Source organism: Aotus nancymaae, unplaced genomic scaffold (assembly GCF_030222135.1).
Source record: "Aotus nancymaae isolate 86718 unplaced genomic scaffold, 86718_ANA_hifiasm-v0.15.2.pri h1tg000021l, whole genome shotgun sequence".
Taxonomy (NCBI): domain Eukaryota; kingdom Metazoa; phylum Chordata; class Mammalia; order Primates; family Aotidae; genus Aotus; species Aotus nancymaae.
The window spans coordinates 12,375,020-12,396,831 of NW_026988433.1; the positions used below are offsets into that span (position 1 = coordinate 12,375,020).

Consider the following 21,812-nt stretch of genomic DNA (forward strand, 5'->3'; position numbering starts at 1 on the left):
TTAAAGTCTTTCCTTTTGCAAACAACTCTTTCAAAACCACTCAACAGAGAGTGGTTACTGAAGAATTTCCAGAACTTTTAATATGCTACTTGATTGTGAATGGCCAAGAGGGTGGTCTAGCATGTGGCCATTTCCCATATACTTGTTCATGGAAGCTTTGTTCTCAGAGCAACAAGACTAGTTACTTGGACCCTGGCTTTTCTCTTTCTAGGGATGATGGCAAATATAACCTCTTCACCTGCAAGTCCACATCCAGGAATTTACCCTACATGTATGCACAGAGATTTATAATATTGACAATTTATAATAAATTACATTTGTATCCATTCATGTTGCACAGAGCTGTTTTAAAAAATGAGATATATATATATTAGTATGGAAAGATATCAAACATATATTAAGTGGGGCAAAAAGCAGGCACAGAATCCTATTTATTTATTTAAAACAGGGTCTCACTTTGTCACCCAGACTGGAGCGCAGTGCCACAATCACAGCTCACCATAACCAGCCAAGAACTCCATTTATTTAAAATAATAAGTATAGGCTGGGTGTGGTGGCTCACACCTGTAATCCTAGCACTTTGGGAGGCCAAGGCGGGCGAATCACGAGGTCAGGACTTCCAGACCAGCCTGACCAACATGGTGAAATCCTGTCTCTACTAAAAATACAAAACTTAGCTGGGTGTGGTAATGCGCGTCTGTAATCCCAGCTACTCAGGAGGCTGAGGCAGGAAAATCACTTGAAGCTGGAGGCGAAGGTTGCAGTAAGCCAAGATCGCACCACTGCACTCCAGCTTGGGTAACAGAGCAAGACCCTGTCTCAAAATAAAATAAAATAAAATAAAAGTATATAAATATATAGATGTGGGTCAGGTATGGTGGCTCATGCCTGTAATCCCAGCACTTTGGGAGGCCGAGGTGAGCAGAATGCTTGAGCCCAGGAGTTCAAGACCAGCTTGGGTAACATGGCAAAACCCTGTCTCTACTAAAAATACAATAATTAGCTGGGTGTGGTGGTACATGCCTATAGTCCCAGCTACTCAGGAGGCCGAGGTGGGAGAATCACCCGAGCCCAGGAAGTCAAGGCTGCATGAGCCGTGATTGTGCCAGTGCACTTTAGCCTGGGCCATGGGAGTGAGACCCTGTCTCAAAAAAAAAAAAAAAAAAAAAAAGACAGATAGACATAGATACAGATTTAAATGTGTATTTGTAATTTTAAAGGAAGAGATCTGGATATACATGAAAACATTAACCTTGATTACTTCTGGAAAGGAGAGTATCAGATGGGGCTAAAGGAAATATATTCACTTTGACATGATTTAGAGCTACTTCTGTACTATTTTATCTCAAGCATATAATCATGGGCTGGTTGTATACTTTCTAAAAAGAAAATACCAGCTGGGCACGGTGGCTCACAGCTGTAATCCTAGCACTTTGGGAGGCCCCAGCAGGCGGATCCAGAGGTCAGGAGTTCAAGAACAGCCTGACCAACATGGTGAAACCCCATCTCTACTGAAAATACAAAAATTAGCTGGGCTTGGTGGCACACACCTGTAGTCCCAGCTACTGAGGAGGCTGAGGCAGGAAAATCACTTGAACCTGAAAGTCAGAGGTTGCAGTGAGCCGAGATTATGCCACTGCACTCCAGCCTGGTGACAGAGTAAGACTCCATCTCAAAAAAAAAAAAGAAAAAGAAAATACCTTTGGATCTGTGTCGGGAAGTCAGACTCTATGCCAGAGTTGCCCTATTTTCTTTTAAAATTTAAAAGCAATCTCAAACTTAATCAACATTCTTTTTTTTTTCTTTTTTTTTTTAAGATGGGTCTCACTCTGTCACCCAGGCTGGGGTGTGGTGGCCCGATCTCAGCTCACTGCAACCTCCACCTCCCAGGTTCAAGCAACCCAGGCCTCAGTCTCCCGAGTAACTCGGATTACAGTCTTGCGCCACCAGGCCTGACTAATTTTTGTATTTTTTTGTTTTTTGAGACAGAGTCTCACTCTGTCACCCAGACTAGAGTGCAGTGGCGCGATCTCAGCTCACTGCAACCTCCGCCTCCCGGGTTCAAGCAATTCTCCTGCGTCGCCTCCTGTGTAGCTGGGATTACAGACGCACGCCACCATGCCTGGCTAATTTTTGTGGTTTTTTTTAGTAAAGACTGGGTTTCACCATGTTGGGGAGGCTGGTCTCAAACTCCTGACCTTGTGATCTGCTCGCCTTGGCCTCCCAAAGTGCTGGGATTACAGGCATGAGCCACTGCGCCCAGCCTGTTTGTTTGCTTGTTTGTTGGTTTTAAATACTGCCATGAGTCAGGGCCTGTACTCTCTCTGGGTACTACCTATGAATTGTGATTAAAAGGAATAGAGAGGCTGGGCACAGTGGCTCATGCCTGTAATACCAACACTTTGGGAGGCCAAGGCCAGAGAATCGCTTGAGGCCAGGAGTTAGAAGAGTGACAGAGTGAGACTCTGTAAGAAAGGAGGGAGGGAAAGGAAGGAAATGAGGAAAAAAAGAAAGGAAAGGGAAGGAAATATATATAATTTCATTTTTTAAAGGGGTAGGAAAAATTATGGCTGTAACCTCCAATCTGCCTTTCTGCATCAAATTTTTTGAGGTACATTAAAAGGCTCTCTTAAAATTTACTCCCTCATTTTAAGAGAGTAAATTACATATACTAACACTTTATTTGGGGGAAGAAGGAAAATAGAGACTATCGTACTACATAGTAACTCCGACACCAAAAGCAGAAGGGCCAGCCTCCCTTTCCCCCCAGCTCAGGGCTGACTCCCTCCAGCTGGCTGTTTTCCTCCAAGAGGTGTGACAGTGGCTGTTTTCCAGGGCAGTCCCAGAGTAGCCAGGCAGTCTGCCTTCAAATCAGGCCACACAGGTGGGGCCCAGAGCCGGTGTAACCAAGGTAAGCAAGACATCAGCTGGCTTTTTTCTGCTAAGACTGAAAGTTCAGTCCTGCTTTCTGCCACCTCCCTAGAGATGGCATGCATTGAATTAGCAAGTCATGGCTGGGATTACAGGCATGGCTGGTGGTCTGGGACTGAGAGCTAGTAATTTCCTTAGTACCAAGTCACTTCACTCTCTGGCTGAGGGCTGTTTGTTTGTTTGCTTTTAAGAGGGAGTCTTGCTCTGTCGCCAGGGTGGAGTGCAATGGCATGATGTTGGCTCACTGCAACCTCTGCCTCCTGGGTTCAAGCGATTCTCCAGCCTCAGCCTCCTGAGTAGCTGGGATTAAGGCATGCACCACCACACCTGGCTAATATTGTATTTTTAGTAGAGACAGGGTTTCACTATGTTTGGGCAGGCTGGTCTTGATCTCCTGACCTCAGGTGATCCATCCACTTCAGCCTTCCAAAGTGCTGGGATTACAGGTGTGAGCTACTGCACCCAGCCAGAGGGCTGTTTTTAAAAAGCATTATTTATTATTTATATCCCATTTGTTTCCAAAAAAGATTTCTGGCATATTCCAAAGTCACAGCACAAGGTTGGTGAGTAAAAATTCATATAGCCTCATGGAGGGCAGTACTCTCAAATTTTTTAATGTATGTATTACTTGATCCAGTAATTCCTGAAAGGAATTTCCTAAAGAAACACCTGACATATGCACAAAGATATATGTATATACATGTTCACTGCAGCAGTTTATACTGGCAAAAAAATGAGCAGTATCTTAATGTTCATCAACAGGGGATTGGTAAAATAATTAAAATCTAACCATAAAATATTGTGCAGCCATTGAGACTGAGGAAAATCTCTATGTACTGACCTATGTATATGAGCAAACTCTCTAAGACATATTAAATAAAAAGGGCACAGAATGATATGTATAGTGTATTCCCATTTGTTTAAAAAGACTGTGTGTGTGTGTGTATATATACATATATATATATATATGTAAAACCATTTAAAATGAAAGATATATACCAGACTGTCCTCTGTATTATCCTTTAGGGATTAGCGGGATAGGGATGAAAATGATTTTTCAGGCCAGGTGCAGTGGCTCACACCTCTAATCCCAGCACTTTGGGAGGCCAAGGTGGGCAGATCACTTGAGCCCAAGAGTTCGAGACCAGCCTGGGCAACATGACAAAACCCTGTCTCTACAAAAAATATAAAAGTTAGCTGGGTGTGGTGGCTACACACCTGTAGTACCAACTACTCAGGAGGGTGGGGTGGGAGGAATGCTTGAGCCTGGGAGGTCGAGGCTGCAGTGAGTCAAGATCTTGCCACTGCACACTAGCCCAGGTGACAGACAGAGCAAAACCCTGTCTCAAATAAAAGAAAAGAAAATGATATTTCAAATTTTGCATTCCGAATACTAAAAAATTTATTTCTGCATATATTTATAGATCTTTATATCAGTCTTAAAAGTTACTTTATTTTTCAGAGAAATAATAAAATCTCCATGTAATCATAGATTCATCAGTTATCAATATTCAAAACGTTCCTCTTTAAAACTAGTATATCATGGCACTGAAAGCACAGATTTTGGGGTCACACAGCGTTGGGTTCCAGTCTTCGCTCTGCCACTTACCAGCTACGTGACTCTGGCCAGTTCGTTTCTCCCCTGAGGCCTTTGTGTCTTCATTTACAAGTCAGGCTAGTCACACGTCTTTCCTAGGATTGTTATGAAGAGGAGACATAAAACAGCAACAAAAGCACTATGCTGGTGGCAGGAAGAGTGTCCCATGAATGGTTGATATGGCAATATATACAAGTGGCCTCTTTCTCCAGGCCCCCTCTGTTGAGGGCAGGCGCCTGGGGCAGGGAAAAGCCATAGAGCCGGGTGGGAGAGCCAGTGACAAAGCAAGTTTCGTACTAACGTTAAGTGGTTAGGAACAAACAAAACTGAGACTCTTGGGCCAGAGCGCTGCAGCGAGGTGCCTGTGGCTTTAGGTTGTTGGAGAGCAGAGGCAAGCCTGCTCCAGGACCTCCATGCTCTGCTTCCTTTCTCCCTTGACCCCTCACCACTGCAACAGCAATGAGCTTTTCAGTAAGTACTAGAAAAACTCATCTCTCTTCCTTTATGGGGGATGGGGGGTACTAAGTATGGAGAAAGGTCTCACTGGCTCCAGCCAACCGGGAGCCTGATTTCCTTAGTAAGATTAAGATCTGGACCCACAGAGTGGTCCAACCCAACCCCCCGACCTTGGCCCAAGATCTTCTGTCAGACAATTTCCCTCCCTGCAACTCCCTAGAGCGGGAGTTCCTTTAGGTCTCTTCCCCATTTGGCAGCTCATGCAAAGCTACGTGAAATAGTAACAGCTAAATCTGAATTAGGAAAGAACTCGTTATGGCTGGGCTCAGCCTAGGAAATTCTCTGTGGGCCTCCTGGCTTGTTTGGACCCTGAGAACAGACTCCATCAACACTGGCCTCACTCTTGGAGCTGCACACTGAATTCTGCCCTTCAAGGGATAACTGAGGGAGGTAGGCCAAACTCCTCTCCCTCCACCTCTACCTCACCCCACCCCTGCAAGTCAGCAGCCTCCATTCCCACTTGGAGAAATGCAGCAGGTAGGCTCTGGAGCTGTACCACCCAGCACCGTGAAGAAATGAATGGCGGTAGAGGGTCATGACTGAGCAAGACTCCTGGTTTCAAATCCCAGCTCTGCCTTTTGTTGGTTGTGCTACCTTGTGCAAGTCACTTAAAGGGTAACACCAACTGGTTTGCTGAAGATAAAAGAGAGATAACATCTGTAAAATGTTGGACATTGTGCCCAGTGCATTTCAAGGACTCAATAATGGACAGCTGTAATTATCTTTACAGCCTTAAAGAGCTTGGGCTCTAATGGCAGATAGACTGGGTTTGAACCCTGGCTTGACCATTTACTAGATTAGTCTAGGGTATGTTAATGAACTTTTCTGAGCTTCAGTGTTTGTGTGTGAGAGAGACAGGGTCTCACTCTGTCACCCAGGCTGGAGTACAGTGGTGAAATCTCGGCTCACTGGAGCCTTGATCTTCTGGGTTCAAGTGATTCTCCCACCTCAGCCTCCTGAGCTGGGACTACAGGTGTGCACCACCATGCCTGGCTAACTTTTGTATTTTTAGTAGAGACAGGGTTTCAGCATGTTGTCCAGCCTGGTCTTGAACTCCTGGGTTCAGGCAATCTGCTGGCCTCAGCTTCCCAAAGTGCTAGGATTACAGGCACGAACCACCACACCCGGCCTTACATTCCTCACCTGTAAAATGTGGCTTGTAAATTATAAGAAAAAAATCCCTTCAGTGCTCCCCTCCTATCTCGCAACTCTGCTCTTCCTAATGTATAGTCAACAACGACAAGGCACCAGAAAAGGAGCAGGCAGAGAAAAATCTCCTACGGCTTAGGTTAGCTTAGCTTGTCCATGCACTATCATGGAGGCTAAGGGAATGGTGGAGAGGCAGCAACAGGCCCAGTGTGCCTTAGGAGTGGGACAGTCAGTGCTTAGTTGTTCCAGTGAAAGTGAAAACAAACTTTATCCTTAAACGAGCTGCTAGTTGAAATGACCAGGAAGGGTTTTACAGATTGATTCTCCTAAGCAAACATCCAGGAGAGAACAGCAAAAAACACACAGCTAAATGGATAACAGTTCCCAGCCTTGTCACAGGAGAACTCTTTGGAGCCAAGTGAACCCCTGAGGCTCCTTTATCCCACCCCGTCACTTCAACACTTTGTGATCAAGATCAAACTCAGTCCCAACACAGAGTGTCACTGCAAATTGTTTATTAAAACACAAAGCAATGGACAGTGAAAAACATCCTGATTTTGTACTTTTTGGTGGGAGTAGGGTGGGGCATGGAAGGGGTAGGGTCAGATGGAGACAGCCCAGAAGGAAAGCCAGCTCTATCCACCCCTACAGCTTCCCCGGCCAGCCAGGTTCAAAGCCCCTCAATTATATCTCACTGTGCCACCGTCAATGCACATTGTGGCTACTGACAAAGAGTTGGTTTGGCCTCCACAGAGAGAGGACGGGAAACTAGAGTAGAAGCTATAAGGGCTAAGAACTTGACGCTTTTTCTCCAGTACTTGGTACAGAATAGAGCAGCCAGGCCTAATGTGGAAGGGTGGGGTTGGTTTCCTGACAAGCCAGATTAGGCCAATAATGGTTGAAGAGGCTGCCCTGAGCTCAGAATGGGCAGTTGGTCCTAGCCTGGGAGAACTTCGTGGAAGGAAAAGGTAACATTCCTTAAGTCCAAGGAGAGAACCAATCCAGGGTCAAATTTCTTTTCATTCCCTAGATCATGACACACCAGGGAAGAGAGGAGTCAAGAATGTCTCTCCCTGCCAGTGCTCCCCTCCTACCTCGAAACTCGGCTCTCCCTTCCCGACAGTTGTCCTTTGAAAGGACGGAAAGCGCACTTCAGTTTGTTGTTATTTTTCCTTATACTGAAATAAAGCACTGAAGCTCAAAATAGAGGTGAGAATAGAGTTCTGCTTTCCCCAGTGCTATGTGCCCCCATCTCACAAGACTGCCTGGATGCAAGAGGTGCCAAGGCCTCTCTGCCAACTCAAACAGGCACTACTGTTTCCCTGGCTGCCAGCACAATCCTGGCTCCTTGTGTTTATACTCCTGGGAGAACCCATCCCAAGAGATCCATCTTGCTTTTTTCCTGCCAATCCAGCTAGACCCCAAATCACCTGCTTTTATCAAGATGATCTGGCCCCCCATCACAGGCTAGACAAAAGGCAGCTAGAAAGGACAGGCCAGACTGGAAGCAAGCCACACAGGTGCAAAGAAGCCCGCCCTCACTAGGCAGCTGATCTATTGGTACCAATCTAGTCTCCTAACAAAATGAGAAAACCTAGCCCTCTTGCCCCAGGGGAGGTCTAAATACAGAGTCTTAGCTTGGACTGAAAGAGAAAAATTGCTCTGATCTTCCTAAAGCTTGAACATTAAGGCTTGTTTGCAATTTTCTTGGAGCTCTTTAATCATTAATTATATCTTTCCATCAAAGAGAAGCAGATTTCTTCTGAGATTTCTGATCAGTTCCTGGGTGTTTCTGGTTCTGCTTCAGTGACTATCTATCACTTTGCCTTGCCTCAGTCTCTCCTTCCTCCAGGGCCACAGGAAAAGAAAGCCCAAAGCATATCTCCTCACCCTGCCCTTTAAAACAAACAAAACAGATTCATCTCTCACTTCAGAAAGCTCACCTACTCTCCTAGGTCCTTTTGGAGAGGCATGGAGGACAATATTCCATTTGATACCATTAAGGATCCTCAAGGCAAGAAGACACTTGAATTATGTCAGAGTAGGCCAGCAAAGGGGAGGGAAGGGACAGGGAAGCAGCCCCATGTCAGGGACTATGGGACCTCTGCCCAGACCTGAATCTAGAGGGAATGCCCCACCCTGGCTCAGAGCAGGAGAGGAAAAGGCACTGTGCTGACCGGGGTGGCTCCTTCCCCAATCCCCAGGGAGGGCAGAGAACCTGCTGATTCTTTCCCTGGGTTTCCCAAGGTGAGCCAATTTCTAGGGAAAGGGATGTTAGCATTAGGAAAAGGAAAATACTGTTGCTGTTTTCTGAAGTTCTCAGTGGAGATTCTAGAATCCATAGCAGGCCTTTCCAGGAGAGGCTAGAGGCAGGATAAGAAGGAAGAGAAATTCCTTAAAACAGAAGCTTCTCCCAAGAGATAAGGAAGTCAAAACCACAATTCTAAAGCTGGACCAAACAGTTCCCAGGCACAGAAAGGGGGAGGTAAACTTAACTCAAACTTTGCCCTCTCATCAAAGCCTAAGTGCCCGCTAACGTGATCCCAGTAGCTCTTAGGCAGTGAAAGCAAGAGAACATGAACATGCTCTTAAACCAACAGGTGGTCCTGTGGGCAGGGCTAGTCTTCCTGGGAGGCTAACGCCATTGACAACTGAAGAAAACTATCTTCCCAGTCATGAGAACTTGGGGTGTCCACTGAGCAGCCTCTCCTCAACAATGGAGATTTTTCAGAAAAATGAATCTGGGTTAAGGGACATGAATCCCAGAGTTTCTTGGCACGATGTTTCAGTAAGCATGAGTGAGACCCAAAAAAGTCTGATTAGAGACCAACTGGCCCCTGACCCAAGTCAGAGCTAGACTGCAGAACTCTCAGCCCATCTCCGCAGCAGATGTCTGCATCATCCTCCCGGAAATTCAACTCAGGCCACACTTCTGGCAAAAGAAGTTTCACCCTGCCTTTGTTTTCAGCCAGCTGGGCTCAGTGGGAAACTAAAAACCTAGGACAGAGTACAGATTCAGTAGAAGAGCCTGGGCCTCTCCTCCACCCACCTCCTCACTGACACCCCTCACTACCTCCCATGCATTCCCTATGGTGGAGCCTCTCCGTGCTAGCACTAAGCTCAAAATACAGATAGGGAACAAACAGTGCAAAAAGCAAAAGATGAACAACAAAGTAATTCTTGACACATACAATACAAAAACAAAAATAAAGAATCCCACCCCTTTAACCTAAACTTCATGTACCTATATCTTGGAGGAGCCACACACACACACACAAAAACTTTCAAGTTCAGCATCACGAGCCAGCTGTGGCCAGCCCTAGGCAGCTCTTGTTGGCTGGGTGGGCTCAGCTCCAGGGGAGTCTACCCCAGCCCCCACTATACTTCTTCCTGTTTCCTCATTTCCCCTTTAGTTTTTGTTAGCCATAGGAAGATGTTCCTTCCTTTCGGACACAACCAGAGAGGAAAGTGCCCATCTCTAACCCTGAGCTCAGGGGAAAAGGGTGGGCTTGGAAACAGAGGCAGAAGCAAAGCTGCTTGGCTTACAGTACCATTAGGAAATGGCCCCAGGAGTCAGGGTTTCCTTCTGAGACTCTGAGTCACTGAAGGGGGATGTGTTGAGGAGGAGGCGGGACCCCCTCCTTCCTCAGAGAGACACAGGCAAACTAACAAACAAGGCAAAACAGAGGCAGCAAGTCCTCCTTCTTCATCTTGTCTAATCCAATGGCAGGTCCCAGAACTTTGGAGAATTTCGATGGGATAGGAACCAAAGCTACTGACAGAAGCCCATTTAGTTAGGATGTCCACTGCCCCAGGCAGGTCCCCAAGACCAAGGCTACAGTACCTCATCCTTTAGAAGCAGGGGAGCCTCATGAAGCACTATGGGAAGTGTTCCTCTGATTGCAGCCTCAGGCCACAGTTCCCCAGCTACCTGACTCAATACCCTAGCACTGAGACCCAAGTTAGTGAAAACAAAAGGTTACAATTCTCAAATGACTAAATGCTGGCCTAGAGTAATCATTAAAGAGCCAAAACCCAAGACATGAGCCCAAGAGCTACCTATTTTGTCACATAAAGAGCAGTTCAAATATATGGAGCTCTTAAAAAACATATCTAATAAAGCAAACTCAAAATTAAACACATTCTAGAAAGATGGGCCTGGCCTGAGATCCTATACCGACTGCTCCAGCCTAAGCTGAAGCTAATCCTGCTGTCTCCCATCCACAAAATTCCCTCTAGCTTGGCTGGGTCCTCCTTTATTGTTACCCTAACTGGGAAATGGATGATGGTGACCAGAAAGGAGGGGACCAGGGAAGCTTTACTTCCTATAGAAATTTTTCCAGGGAATTCAAGATAGACACTTAGATACTAAGGTTAGCTTCAGAGTTGCCAAGGCTCTAGCTGACTGGAATTCCTTCAGTCCCATCACACCAAGAACATGACTGCTACTTGGATAGGGACATGAAAGGACAGGGCAGGGAAGGGCATACTATTAAGATCAATAAGAAGCGTCACTGGGCCTATATAGCCAATTAGTCTAGTTCCTTGAAGCAGCTCTAGGCATAAACCAAAACTGGCTGAACTGTGACACACAAGAACATGGGAATAAATGAACATCAGACACCAGACACTCTAAACAGTGGTCAGTCACTTAGTAGGGCTCAAGTCTCTGAGGTTGCTCTTAAGCTATGCTAACATCAGCCTTTTCTAATCCAAAGACCAGAAGAGACTTTTAAGGTCAAGTGTTCTGTTGCTGCAGGCTGGAAAGCATCCCTGTCCCCTGGCAGCAAGACCCTAAAAAGGGGCCAGTTAAGAACTGCTGGGTCAGGTCCTCCTGGCTGCTGGCTCAGAGATCCAGGGAGGGAGGTACCAACAAGGTGAGGTGGTAAAGGAGAAAACATTCAAGCAGAGAACCCCAAATCCCCATGTCTCCTTCCCTTCTTGGCTATAACTTAGTGGGATGGTTAAGAGGGAGAAGAAATTTCAAATTAGCCAGATTAAGGGGTCAAAAAAAAAAAAAAAAAACTGAGAAGAAATCAAGTCCCCAACAGGCACTGAAATCAAAATGATCTGTTGTGGTAACAAGTCAGAGGCAGTTTGAGGACCTGACACAACCTAGTCGTCTTGGATACCAGACAGTCCTCTAACTGGCACATGTCAGGGAGATAAGCAATGACAAAGCTCAAACGCTAAAGGTGGGACCATCATAGGATTAATCCAGAAAGGCTTTCAAGTAAGGAAGCATTTTCTTTTCTTTTTTTTTTTTAAATCTCCCTACTTTTTTTTTAATCTTTACCACACAAATTCTACCCCTTCACACACATTCTTTCAATCCCAGGACATCTAAAGTCTTATCTGGACATAACTTCAGACCATACCTAACTCCCAGTGCTGGTCGTCTCAGGTAATAAGATGGCATTTCCCTGCTGTTAATTTCTGACCTAAAAAACAGTGACTCCTCTGAGTTCAGAGTCCTTTCCACCAGGAATACAAATGAGGATCCTTAAGCAGGAAGGATCCAGTTTACCCTAAGTATCCTCAAGACGAAAGAGACAGCTGGGGGCCAGCCACAAAGAGAGGCTGAGGACTGAAGCAGGTCTGGGACCAGGTGGTGAATGAGGGCTGCTCTCTACTTACTCTGCCTCTTTTTATCTCCTTTAATGTGTTTGTGTTTTTTGTCTTTTTTTTTCTTTCATTAATCATTGTGAAAAATATAGAAACCAAAACCAATATGGCTGGTTTCTTTCCCACACCCCTCCACCCTGTTCAGGATGGTCTTTTGTTCTCACAACCGGCAGAGGCAGAAGAGGGTTGGAATGAAGACTCCGAAGGCCACCAGGATGGGAAACATGAGGCTGCTGTTGTCCGAGGCATAGGGGTTGGGTGTGCGGGGGCCTGACTGCACCCGGTTCTTGTTGGTCTGTTTTTTGAGATTAGACCCTTCATCATATTCTTCCTCTTCTTCCTCCTCTTCTTTCTTCTCCAATCCTGGATGAGGCTGAAGCTTTGGTACATCTAACACAGGAAGAAAACACTATTAAGACCCACAGCATATAAGTAAGAAGACCCTTAAAAGCAGCAAATGAGCCACAATAAAGAGATTCCTGTGATTCAACCTGGGTCCAGAGGAAAGACCAGAAGTAACAGAAGTAGCCTCTGGCCTATAGAACAGCAGAATGCTGCAAAAACTTTAGATTTAGCTAGTAAGTAGAAAAAGCCCTGCTCATAGAGAGGTTCACTATCTTACCTTCCTGTTCCACTTTTACAGAGCCCCAAGATGACCAGACTGGACAGGGACAATGACCCAATGCCTAAAATTTAACCTTTTCAAATCCCTCCTCCTCCCATAAGCCCACATTCCCTTTTGATTCCTACAGTAACTGAAGAAAAGCTGACCTGGAGAGTTCTGGGTTTCTAGCACATACTATCCCTCTCTGTTGTGCCTCCTCCTCAGAGACTTAAACACAGGTCTGTTTGGTAGTAAGACAACCATCCTCCAAGATGTCATAATATCAGCATTTGGGGGACATCAAGCCAATAGGATGAAATCCTCAGTGCATTCAAGATGAGTTGGGAAAAGGTACAGAGGTGGAATGGGGGAGAAATGTCACAAACACACAGCCTTCTCTGCAAAAATCAGCCTGAGATGCTGGCAGCCAGGAGAATCTAAGCCCTGAGGAAGAGATAGATATACTCTAAGGCTGGATCCCAAGGATAAGGAGACATAAAGAAGGGAAGTTTTGTCCCAGTGCAGTCCAACAATGCCGGCTTCTTTCAGAGCATACCAAAACCCTACAGGACCCTTTCTTTTACCTTTTTTCCCCCCTAAGAAACAGATGTCAAACAAAGAGAGTAAGGACAAGTTTTAGGTGATCCCAAATGACTACAAAGGTCAGGGCACACCAATAGGTGCCATTATTAATCCCAATTTATAGGGAAATTAAAAGCATCTGTCTAAGACAAACATCTGATTAAATGGCAGCAACAAGATATACACAGACCTGACTCCAAAGATTGTGGCTAGTACCATGTTATACTTCATCCCCATCCAACTGACTCTGAATTCCCTACAATTTAGCTTTAAGTGTTAACAAAATAGTGATCAGCTTAATTATCTCCCAAGGGCCTCCTTCCACCCAAGTCAAAAAAGCAGGTCGAAACACAGCTTACCATCCACTGTCCCAGCCATGATGTACAGTGCACAGACTTTGGGATTGTCATAGTACCCCTAGGAAAAGGGAAACAGTGGTCAACCCCACACAGCGGCAAACAGCTTCCCCTGTACCCACTCTCTTCAGCAATGGGCAGAATAGGGGTATTACCTTGACAAACTCAATGTAGAGTTTCCCTGTGAAGGTAGATACCTCCCCCTGGACACTCAATTTCCCCTTTCTGATGCTCATAGGAATAATTTCATCGTGAGCTGTGCTATGCCCAACACGATCAAAGATATCCAAGTCCTTCACCACGACATGGCCATTCAATCGCACATCAAATACCTTCCAGGATAAGAAAACGAAACAATGTCAAAATCATCAGCTTCACATCCTTTCAAGCAGATGGGCATCATGTACCTACTTGGGTTTCAAGTTCAAAAATAATTTAAGAAATGATGGGTCTGGATATCCAGGGTGGCTAGCATTCTTAACCTGGGTCAAATCAAAGCCATGTTCCTTTGCTGCCAAGGAGGTCTTATACTGGTCTTAAGGAACAAAGAATACAAACGAAAAGCTTAGCATAGAGAGAAGGAAATTCACAGGAAGGGACAGATAAAAAATAAGGCTAAAAACCAGGTGAAGGTGCAGCAAACCATGGAGGGAAGTAACCAGGAGGGCCTTCACAGGATCAGTTAGTTGCCAAAACAAGGATTCTGGCATTGCTTTCTGTCACTAACCTCCAAGGCAAATGCAGCCTTGTGGACTATGGAACATGCTTCTCTAGAGCTCATCTGTTCTTCCTTTCTAGAGAGGCTCTGACACTCTCTAGCCCCATAATAATGGATTGTCCAAGAGCAGCAATGCCCCACTGGTCAAGCAGCAGCCTGACCAGGACCTCACCTTTTGCTGGGACTGTGCAAAGTAGACCTCGGCAAATTTCAAGACCAGCACGTAGTCTCCCTCCTCTTTGATGGGCACTTCGTAGCCAAAGGTCTCCTCATTGTACCGCTCCGTTTGATACAGGATCTGGTCCTCAGGGTTGGAACGCAGGATTGGCAGTTTCATGCCATAGTCTGAGGCTGAGGACAAAAGACAAAAAGAAAGCACATCAGAGTCAAGACACAAAAGAAGAGCAAAGACCCCAGAACAGCCAGAGGCATTTCCAGGGTAATGCTAATAATAACCCTTTCCTCTGCACCTGGCTCTAAACAGAGCTCCAACAAAGGCAGGAATCAGCCATTACTATGGAAGAGTAAAATGAAAGAAATTAAACACTAATCAGGCCAACAGCCCCTATAAACCTCAGAGCAGAACTTTCTAAAAGCACATTAAAATGACCTTTTTCCCCTGACTATATGGAGAATGATGAGACGAGTACAAGTCTAACTCATTACCAGAAGAAAGTGCTATGCTGCAGCTGCCTGGTTCCCCAAGAGGGAGGGCTTCAGAGAAACCTCCTAAAATAAGGGGGATGGCCAGGAACTCTATACAAGATAATGAAGTTCAAAGAATGTTTTCTCTCATTCAGAAAAGCCCAGGGTCTAAAACAAACAGGATATCTGCTTTGGAAAGTCAGCCTTCATTGCCCTTACTACAAGTAAGAGTCCAGCTTTAGTTGTTGTTTTTTTTTTTTTTTTAAATAATTTTCATTCAAAAAGTTCCAAAGCTGGTAAACAAAAACAGGCTCATAAAAGAAAGGTGTGATCATTTCTAATTTCCTTACTTCCCACAGGCTCACAAAACTCTACCTTACCTACTCACTTGAACATTCACTCAGATAAACCAACAGGAGAAAAAAAAGTGACTACTGCACCTCCAGCACCTAGCACAGGACCTGGCACAAAGTCTCCACTCACACAGTTTGCTGAATGAACAAACAACAATAAAGGAGGTGCCTGCAAAGCAGTGAAATCATGCCATTCTGTCCACAAGGCTAGAGCATCCTGCAGAGAAAGATAATCCACCTAAAATGTCTAAGTCCTAGGGGAGTCACCTTTCACATTTTACAAACTAACAAAGAATGAGACGGGGTAAAAGTAAAAAGTTACTTACCTCGGGTCAGTATCAGAAGAACAGAAAAACTCTCTTGCCCCCGGCCCTCTCCCAACCTTGGTATGAGATAGTCATACATACGCTTTTTTCTTCCTCTCGTACAACAAACTAAACTAGGGTCTTTGTGCAAATATAAGATATCCCATTTCAGCCTCAGATACAGTTATGCTTCCTTCAGAGAGTAGCCAGACTCCTTTATCCTATAAACTCGGCAAGGCTTTCTAGTCCTCCATAAATATACTTTCCCAACTACAGATGTAGCAGTCATGTAGTCTCTCCTCCCGCATGAAATTGAGATTCCAAGACTGCCTTCCAATTTCACATGGTGACCCTGAAGACATTTGGCACCTAGATCCTTTGGGAGACGGCCAGGGGCTGTCATCCCCAGAGCTTTATCTTCTGAATCACCAACAAGGGAGAGGACATGACAAAAGGTAAAAGATTAACAAAAAGAGCCAGTGGCTGAGGTCAAGACCTCAAAAAAATAAACATAACTGTTAACGGTTCCTGTAAGTGACATTAGCCACGAGATCAGATGGACTGATGAGACAATGGAACAGGAAACTCATTGCAGTTTTGTCTTCAGACTTTTTTCTTCCTATTTCTCCTCAAGAAATCAAAGAAGAGTAGCTGAGCAATGCTACAAAGGATGTACTGCTAATATGCACCCCTCCTCCTCCAGCTTCCTTTCCAGGCTCAAAAAACCACTGCGCTGGGATACAAACCTAAGACTGAAAGACTGCTATTTCTCTTCCAACTGAGCTCTAAAAATTTCCTTCTTCCATGAGGCCATGATCCTTACAAATCTGGAACATTAACTAGATTTGATTTACAGCTACACAGACAATTTTATGCATGTGTGGGGAATTTTTTTTTTTTTTTTGAGATGGAGTTTCGCTCTTAATGCCCAAGCTAGAATGCGATGGCACGATCTCAGCTCACTGCAACCTCTGCCTCCCAGGTTCAAGCGATTCTCCTGCCTCAGCCTCCCAAGTAGCTGGGATTATCGATGTGTGCCACCAAGCCCAGCTAATTTTTTGTATTTTTAGTAGAGACGGGGTTTCACCATGTTAGCCAAGCTGGTCTTGAACTCCTGACCTCAGGTGATCTGCCTGCCTCAGCCTCCCAAAGTGCTGGGATTACAGGCGTGAGCCACCACACCTAGCTGAATCTTTTTTTTTCCTTGACAAATCAAAAACGTGAGAAACTAACAGTAATGTCATCTATGACAGTCTCAGTCCTACAGCAAAGAAAACTCAACCATGTGAACAAAAATTACTTAACAACCTTGGAATTACCTTTAAATATTTTCCCTTTAAAGCCCAAGTGGCTTTCCCAAGAGATCTGCCATATGCAAAGTTGAAACTGAACAAGTCCCAAGAGATGCAGCAGCAAAAAAGATTTTTCTTCCCTCCTTAGCCCTTATACATTCACAGTGAAATATTTCTCTAAAATACAATGAAGTGTACAGTCAGCAGACTGCTGAAACTGGCATAATATAACTCAGTTAACCAAAAAGGAAGGGGGCCAAAGGGCATACATTACGTCTGCTCCTTCTTAGTTTTAGACAATGTAATAACTAGGCTGCTTGGAAAATTCAGCACAGGGTTCAGGAAAAGACATACACGAAGTGTCACTGAACAAGTTTTTTCCTCTAGGTCTGTTTTCTCACCTATAAGGTGAGGATACCACCTATCCCACAGCATTGTGGTAAGGGTAAAACAATCAGTATAAAGAGCTCAATACAATGCCTCACACAGAGAGAGACACAGACACATAGGTATGCTAGCCAGGCAAGGACATGCACACGGTAAGTACTAATGTCTCCACTTGGGGGAATTTAGGGAATGGATCAAAAGAAAAGGAAGTAATAAAACTAACTGGAAAACTGCAAATGGGAACCACAAGAGTGGGAAAGGCAGAATGAGCAGAAGCCTTCCTCCATGAGAACACAGCTGTAGAACTCGCCGGTGCTCCAGCGTCACTACCCACCCCACCCCCTCCGGTCTCCTGGTCACTAGACTGTTCTTCTGGATCAGTTCTTTCTCAAGTGAAGCCAGTACCCAAAGAATTGTTCCGAATGGGCTGAGACAGGGATTCAGGGACCTACTTTTTCTTTTTTTTCTTTTGATGGAGTCTCGCTCTGTCACCAGGCTAGAGTGCAGTGGCGTAATCTCAGCTCACTGCAATCTCTGCCTCCCGGGTTCAAATAATTATTTCTTCTGCCTCAGCCTTTGGAGTAGCTGGGACTACTAGCACATGCCATAATACCTGGCGAATTTTTTGTATTTTAGTAGAAATGGGGTTTCACTGTGTTAGCCAGGATGGTCTCGAACTCCTGACCTCGTGATCCACCCACCTGAGCCTCCCAAAGTGCTGGGATTACAGGAGCGAGCCACCACGCCTGGTGGGACCTAAATTTTCTACCTGTGAACTTCCACTACTTGGAGGGCCTGCAGATAAAGCCTGCCTGTTAGGTGACAGCAGATATAGAGAATTCTAAACAAATCCCATGGCTCTGAGCAAATCAGAGGCAGCAGCGACTCCTCTCTCATCCCATCTTTCAAGCTCTTACCTCCCCAAAGCCAAATCCTTTCCCAGATAAAAGGAAGGCAGCCCAGGAAAGGGTCTTCCTTACTGTTTACAGCAAGAGCAACCTGATAGGCTCTAGTCCCCAGCCAGCTTCTTTCCCCTCTGGAGCCATGTTCTGCCCTATTTTTAATTCCATGTAAAAGGTCATCAAGGAAAAAAGTGACGGAGACACTTTAACTTACTCTGGACAGGAGAGTTTACAGAGTCTTATCAGAGATTTCTAAAGCATGAGAAGTTGTTTTTTTTTTTTGAAAAGTGAAACAAGGCTCAGAGAGGTAAAGCATGTTTCTCAAGATCATAAGACTTTAGCACGTACCTATGAAGACGAAATAGCCTTCCCTAAAACCAAGCAAAATTCTGTGCCCTCAGGTCAAATAACCAAGTCTTTTCCTAGTCAGAGTGAAGAGGAACTCAGAATGACCAAGTTACATATCTGGAACATGGTCAGGTGCGGTGGTTCATGCCTGTAATCCCAGCACTTTGGGAGGCCAAGGTGGGGGGATCACTTGAGGAAAGGAGTTTGAGACCAGCCTGGGAAACACAGAGAGACCCCTGTGTCTACAATAAAAAACAAAATAAAAATTTTTGAATAAAGAAATAAAAACCCTGGAACGTGCCTCATACAAAAACCCCAACGTGAACACTTCTAAACAACCACTTTCTGTAGTGGTGCTCCCATCTGTGGAAGCATACAGGCCGAAAAAGACTTTCCCAGGCTGTAAGCACTAGCTATCCTCAAGGCAGAAATGAAATCCAATAAATATTCTGAACTGCCTTTGAAAGCATAAGCCACTAGGTGCCCTGGGCCACTCACAGTTACAAGAATACTGAACCACAAAGAAACTATACAGAAACAGCAAGTTCAAAAGCAGGCCAAACCCTTATCTGAACTAACTTGGTAATAAATACCTGAATTCATTCAACATAAAATCGACTTTTCTCAGCATGCTGGAAACAACATCACGAGCAGGTGGAAAAAGAAATAAGGCATACAGTTTCTATTACAATCAGTGTAAATAGCTGCATGAGGCAAGGGTCTCCAAATACCTGGCACACCCTTATCCAAATAGGCCCAGAGAAGAAAGGCAGCGTGAACAGCTGCACTTCCCTTGGTGGGACTGACTCCTTAGCACAGAGAGTGCAAGCTTATGCACATCTCAGCCCCCACCTAAAGCCAGCAAAATACCTTTCTCAGGAACCTGGTAAGTGCAATGTTGCAACAAGCTGGTCCAAACTGCAGCTGAGAATCGCCACCTCCCACTCTCCATCCATGCCTTAATACTGCTCCAATTCTTACCCACATTGGTAGACTGGAGAGGGGAACCTTAGCAGGGAACCTTAATTTATATATATGATGCCCCAAGGGCCAGTGTCACATGAGCTCTGGTAGGTCTCCTGTAATTTTACCTGCTACAATAAACTTCTCCCAAGGAATTGCAACCATGAGCTAATAACCCAAGGACAGAGATCTTGGCTGATTGCTGACCAGGCCAAAAGAAACACACACACACACACCTGCACCAGCAAATTAAAACCAGAATGTTTGAATAAGGGCAGTATCTGGGAACTAAACCTGTGTGGTCTTACTCAGCTTTATCCTCTGCACAACAGACCTAATGTAAGGCCTGGTATCTGCTAAGTGAAAGAAACCATCCGAGCAGTGCCCTTGCCACAGCTATCTCAAGAGGCAAAGTCCACAAACTGTCTAGTTTCCTCAAGGGCTCCTTCCTCCCTGCCCACACTCACGAAGAAAGAGGAAGGGTCCAGGATAGAGATAGTAATGACCTCCTGCTATAGTCTGGCTTTGGCTGCTGTTACTGCTGCTAAAGACTGGAGCCCTGAGTCAGCTGAAGCCAGGCTACTGTGATCTACACGCCAGGACTCAACAAATTCCAAGACAAACATAGAACTTCAGAAAACAGCCCTGTTTCCCAAGACCCTCACATGCGTGAAAAACAATAAACTCCCTAATATAACAAACTCCAGGACACAGCAATCAACTTGAGAGGAATTACATTAAACTCTTTTAGTAAAAGCAAGAGCCAAATCTGGGCATCGCGAAAAAGAGTGAGAGAAAGTGAAGAGTGAGTCTGTATCCTGGTCGTCTGGAGGTGGCATACAGCCAATTTGGCAGCCTCTGAACCCACCATACAGCATCAGTCTCCTTCCAACACACGAAGCAAAGAACTTCCTTCTGAAACCTGTTTTCCAATCCCCCCAACAGAAGAAACAAAGATTCTAAAGCAGATCTTCCAAAACAGTGGTCTGAGGGGACAACCTACAAGCCTCTGGTGCAGAAACCTGGTTTCCTGCAAAAAAGCTCAATCTACTAAAATCGATTTCGAGTGGGGACTAGGAATCTGCATTTTTAACCAGCTGCCCTGGCAATTCTGACGCACACTAACTTTGGGAACTGTGCAGCAATGTTAAAAACCACTGTTACTCAATCGTTAAGTCACAATCATTTTCCCCCTAAGCTGGAATTAGAACTGTCAGGATCACCTAGGGAAGGTTGTAAGCATTCTCTGATAGACCATTCGGATTCTTACACTGGTTGACCCAGTTCACACACAGCCACCAGCCTCACGTGCAGGATGGCTTCGACAGAACCACCCTCTGGGGGCGGCCTGCAGATTCTACTTTTAAGCACACATATTCTTCGCTCGAAAAGAGGGCGGGGGAGGAGGCTACAATCAAACTTTCCTGGCCCATCCGCTCCAAAGAGTCCTTCCTATTCTGGCTAAGAAGCAAGTCCCGCTCCTGCAGAAGGGGCAAGGAAAGCGGCGGATTCCTGGGTCGACGAGAATTTCCCAAGAACTGTCTCGACAGGAGAAGCAGAAGCACCCATGACCTACAATCCGCGAGGCCTGGAGATGGCAAGAGGCCGCCTTCGTCTTTACTCTCCCAGCTTGGATGGGAGTGAGGGGTTGAGAAAATGCAGGATGCGAACTCCAAATATAACTAACTTCTCGCCAACTCTCTGCCTCTATGACTCTAGGTAGCTTGGAGCCAGTGCCAGGCCCTAAGCTCCGAGCGGGTCCCCGAGGAAGCTGCGGAGAGAAACTTCGCTCCAGAGACACAGACCCAGGGTCTGAAGGAGCTCGGGGGCCGCAGCCCCCGGCCGGCTGCGCCCAGCACAGCAGGCCCCGGATCCCGCGGCTCGGCACGGGGACTCTCACCTCGGCCCACCCGGCCTTCCAAAGGGTCCTTGCGGAAGTGGATCCCATGCACGTCCACATGCGCCTCTCCGCCCGCGTTGACCGCCCAAATGACGCTCTCAGGCAGCCCGGCCCCCGCCGCGCCGGCCACGCCGAGCCCCAGTCCCCGGATCGCCGGCAGCAGCAGCAGCAGCAGTCGCAGGAGCGCCACAGCGGCTCCCTCAACCACCCAGGCCCCCAGCATGGCGGCCACCACCACGGGGGCAGCCCCCGCCGACCCTCGTCCTCGGCCGGCTGCCAGGCCGCCCCGGACTCAAAAAAACAGCGCCACGGGCCGCTCCGCCTGAGCCGCCAGAGACATGTCGCTCTCAGGCCTCCTCCTCAGCCACGGGTACCGCCTCCCACCTCAGGAACAACCTACCCCGCCACCCGGCCCCCGGCCACGACCCTGCAGCCAATCAGCGCCCGGCCCTCATTAATTACCCACCACCCCGCTGGGAGACGCCCGCTCATTGGCTGCCAGGCGCGGGAAAGGGCGTGGCTTCTCCCTGGGGCCAGCGCAGCCGTGGGGCATGGGATGGAGCGCGCGCAGAGGGAGTGAGTTCGGTTGAAGCGGCGTTTCGATGCGGAAGTGGCGGGTGCAGCGCCCAGGCGGCCCCG

At 46.3% G+C, this 21,812-nt stretch overlaps 1 protein-coding gene across 4 annotated transcripts; it reads right to left on the reverse strand.

The window, feature by feature from the left end:
• Positions 1 to 6,691: 6,691 nt before the first annotated feature.
• On the reverse strand, positions 6,692 to 21,541 carry MLEC (malectin). Of its 4 annotated transcripts, none has more exons than XM_012468948.2 (5): positions 21,174 to 21,541; positions 14,251 to 14,429; positions 13,516 to 13,692; positions 13,364 to 13,421; positions 6,692 to 12,208 (listed from the first exon to the last, which is right to left on the reverse strand). In XM_012468948.2, the coding sequence occupies exons 1-5, from the start codon at positions 21,394 to 21,396 to the stop codon at positions 11,979 to 11,981; spliced, it is 867 nt and encodes a 288-aa protein (XP_012324371.1). In that variant the 5' UTR covers positions 21,397 to 21,541; the 3' UTR covers positions 6,692 to 11,978. The 4 variants fall into 4 exon arrangements, with proteins under 4 accessions (XP_012324371.1, XP_012324373.1, XP_064235778.1 ...); XM_012468950.3 differs by lacking the exon at positions 21,174 to 21,541 and adding an exon at positions 19,181 to 19,199; XM_064379708.1 differs by lacking the exon at positions 21,174 to 21,541 and adding an exon at positions 17,978 to 17,993.
• Between the last annotated feature and the right edge of the window lie 271 nt (positions 21,542 to 21,812).

Excerpts from the sequence above, each read along its gene's own strand:
- MLEC (XM_012468948.2), bottom strand. The coding sequence starts at position 21,396 with ATGCTGGGGGCCTGGGTGGTTGAGGGAGCCGCTGTGGCGCTCCTGCGA. Across the intron at positions 14,430-21,173 it reads GGAAGGCCGGGTGGGCCGAG|CCTCAGACTATGGCATGAAA; the intron begins GTGAGAGTCCCC and ends TTTTGTCCTCAG. Across the intron at positions 13,422-13,515 it reads TCTACATTGAGTTTGTCAAG|GGGTACTATGACAATCCCAA; the intron begins GTAATACCCCTA and ends CCCTTTTCCTAG.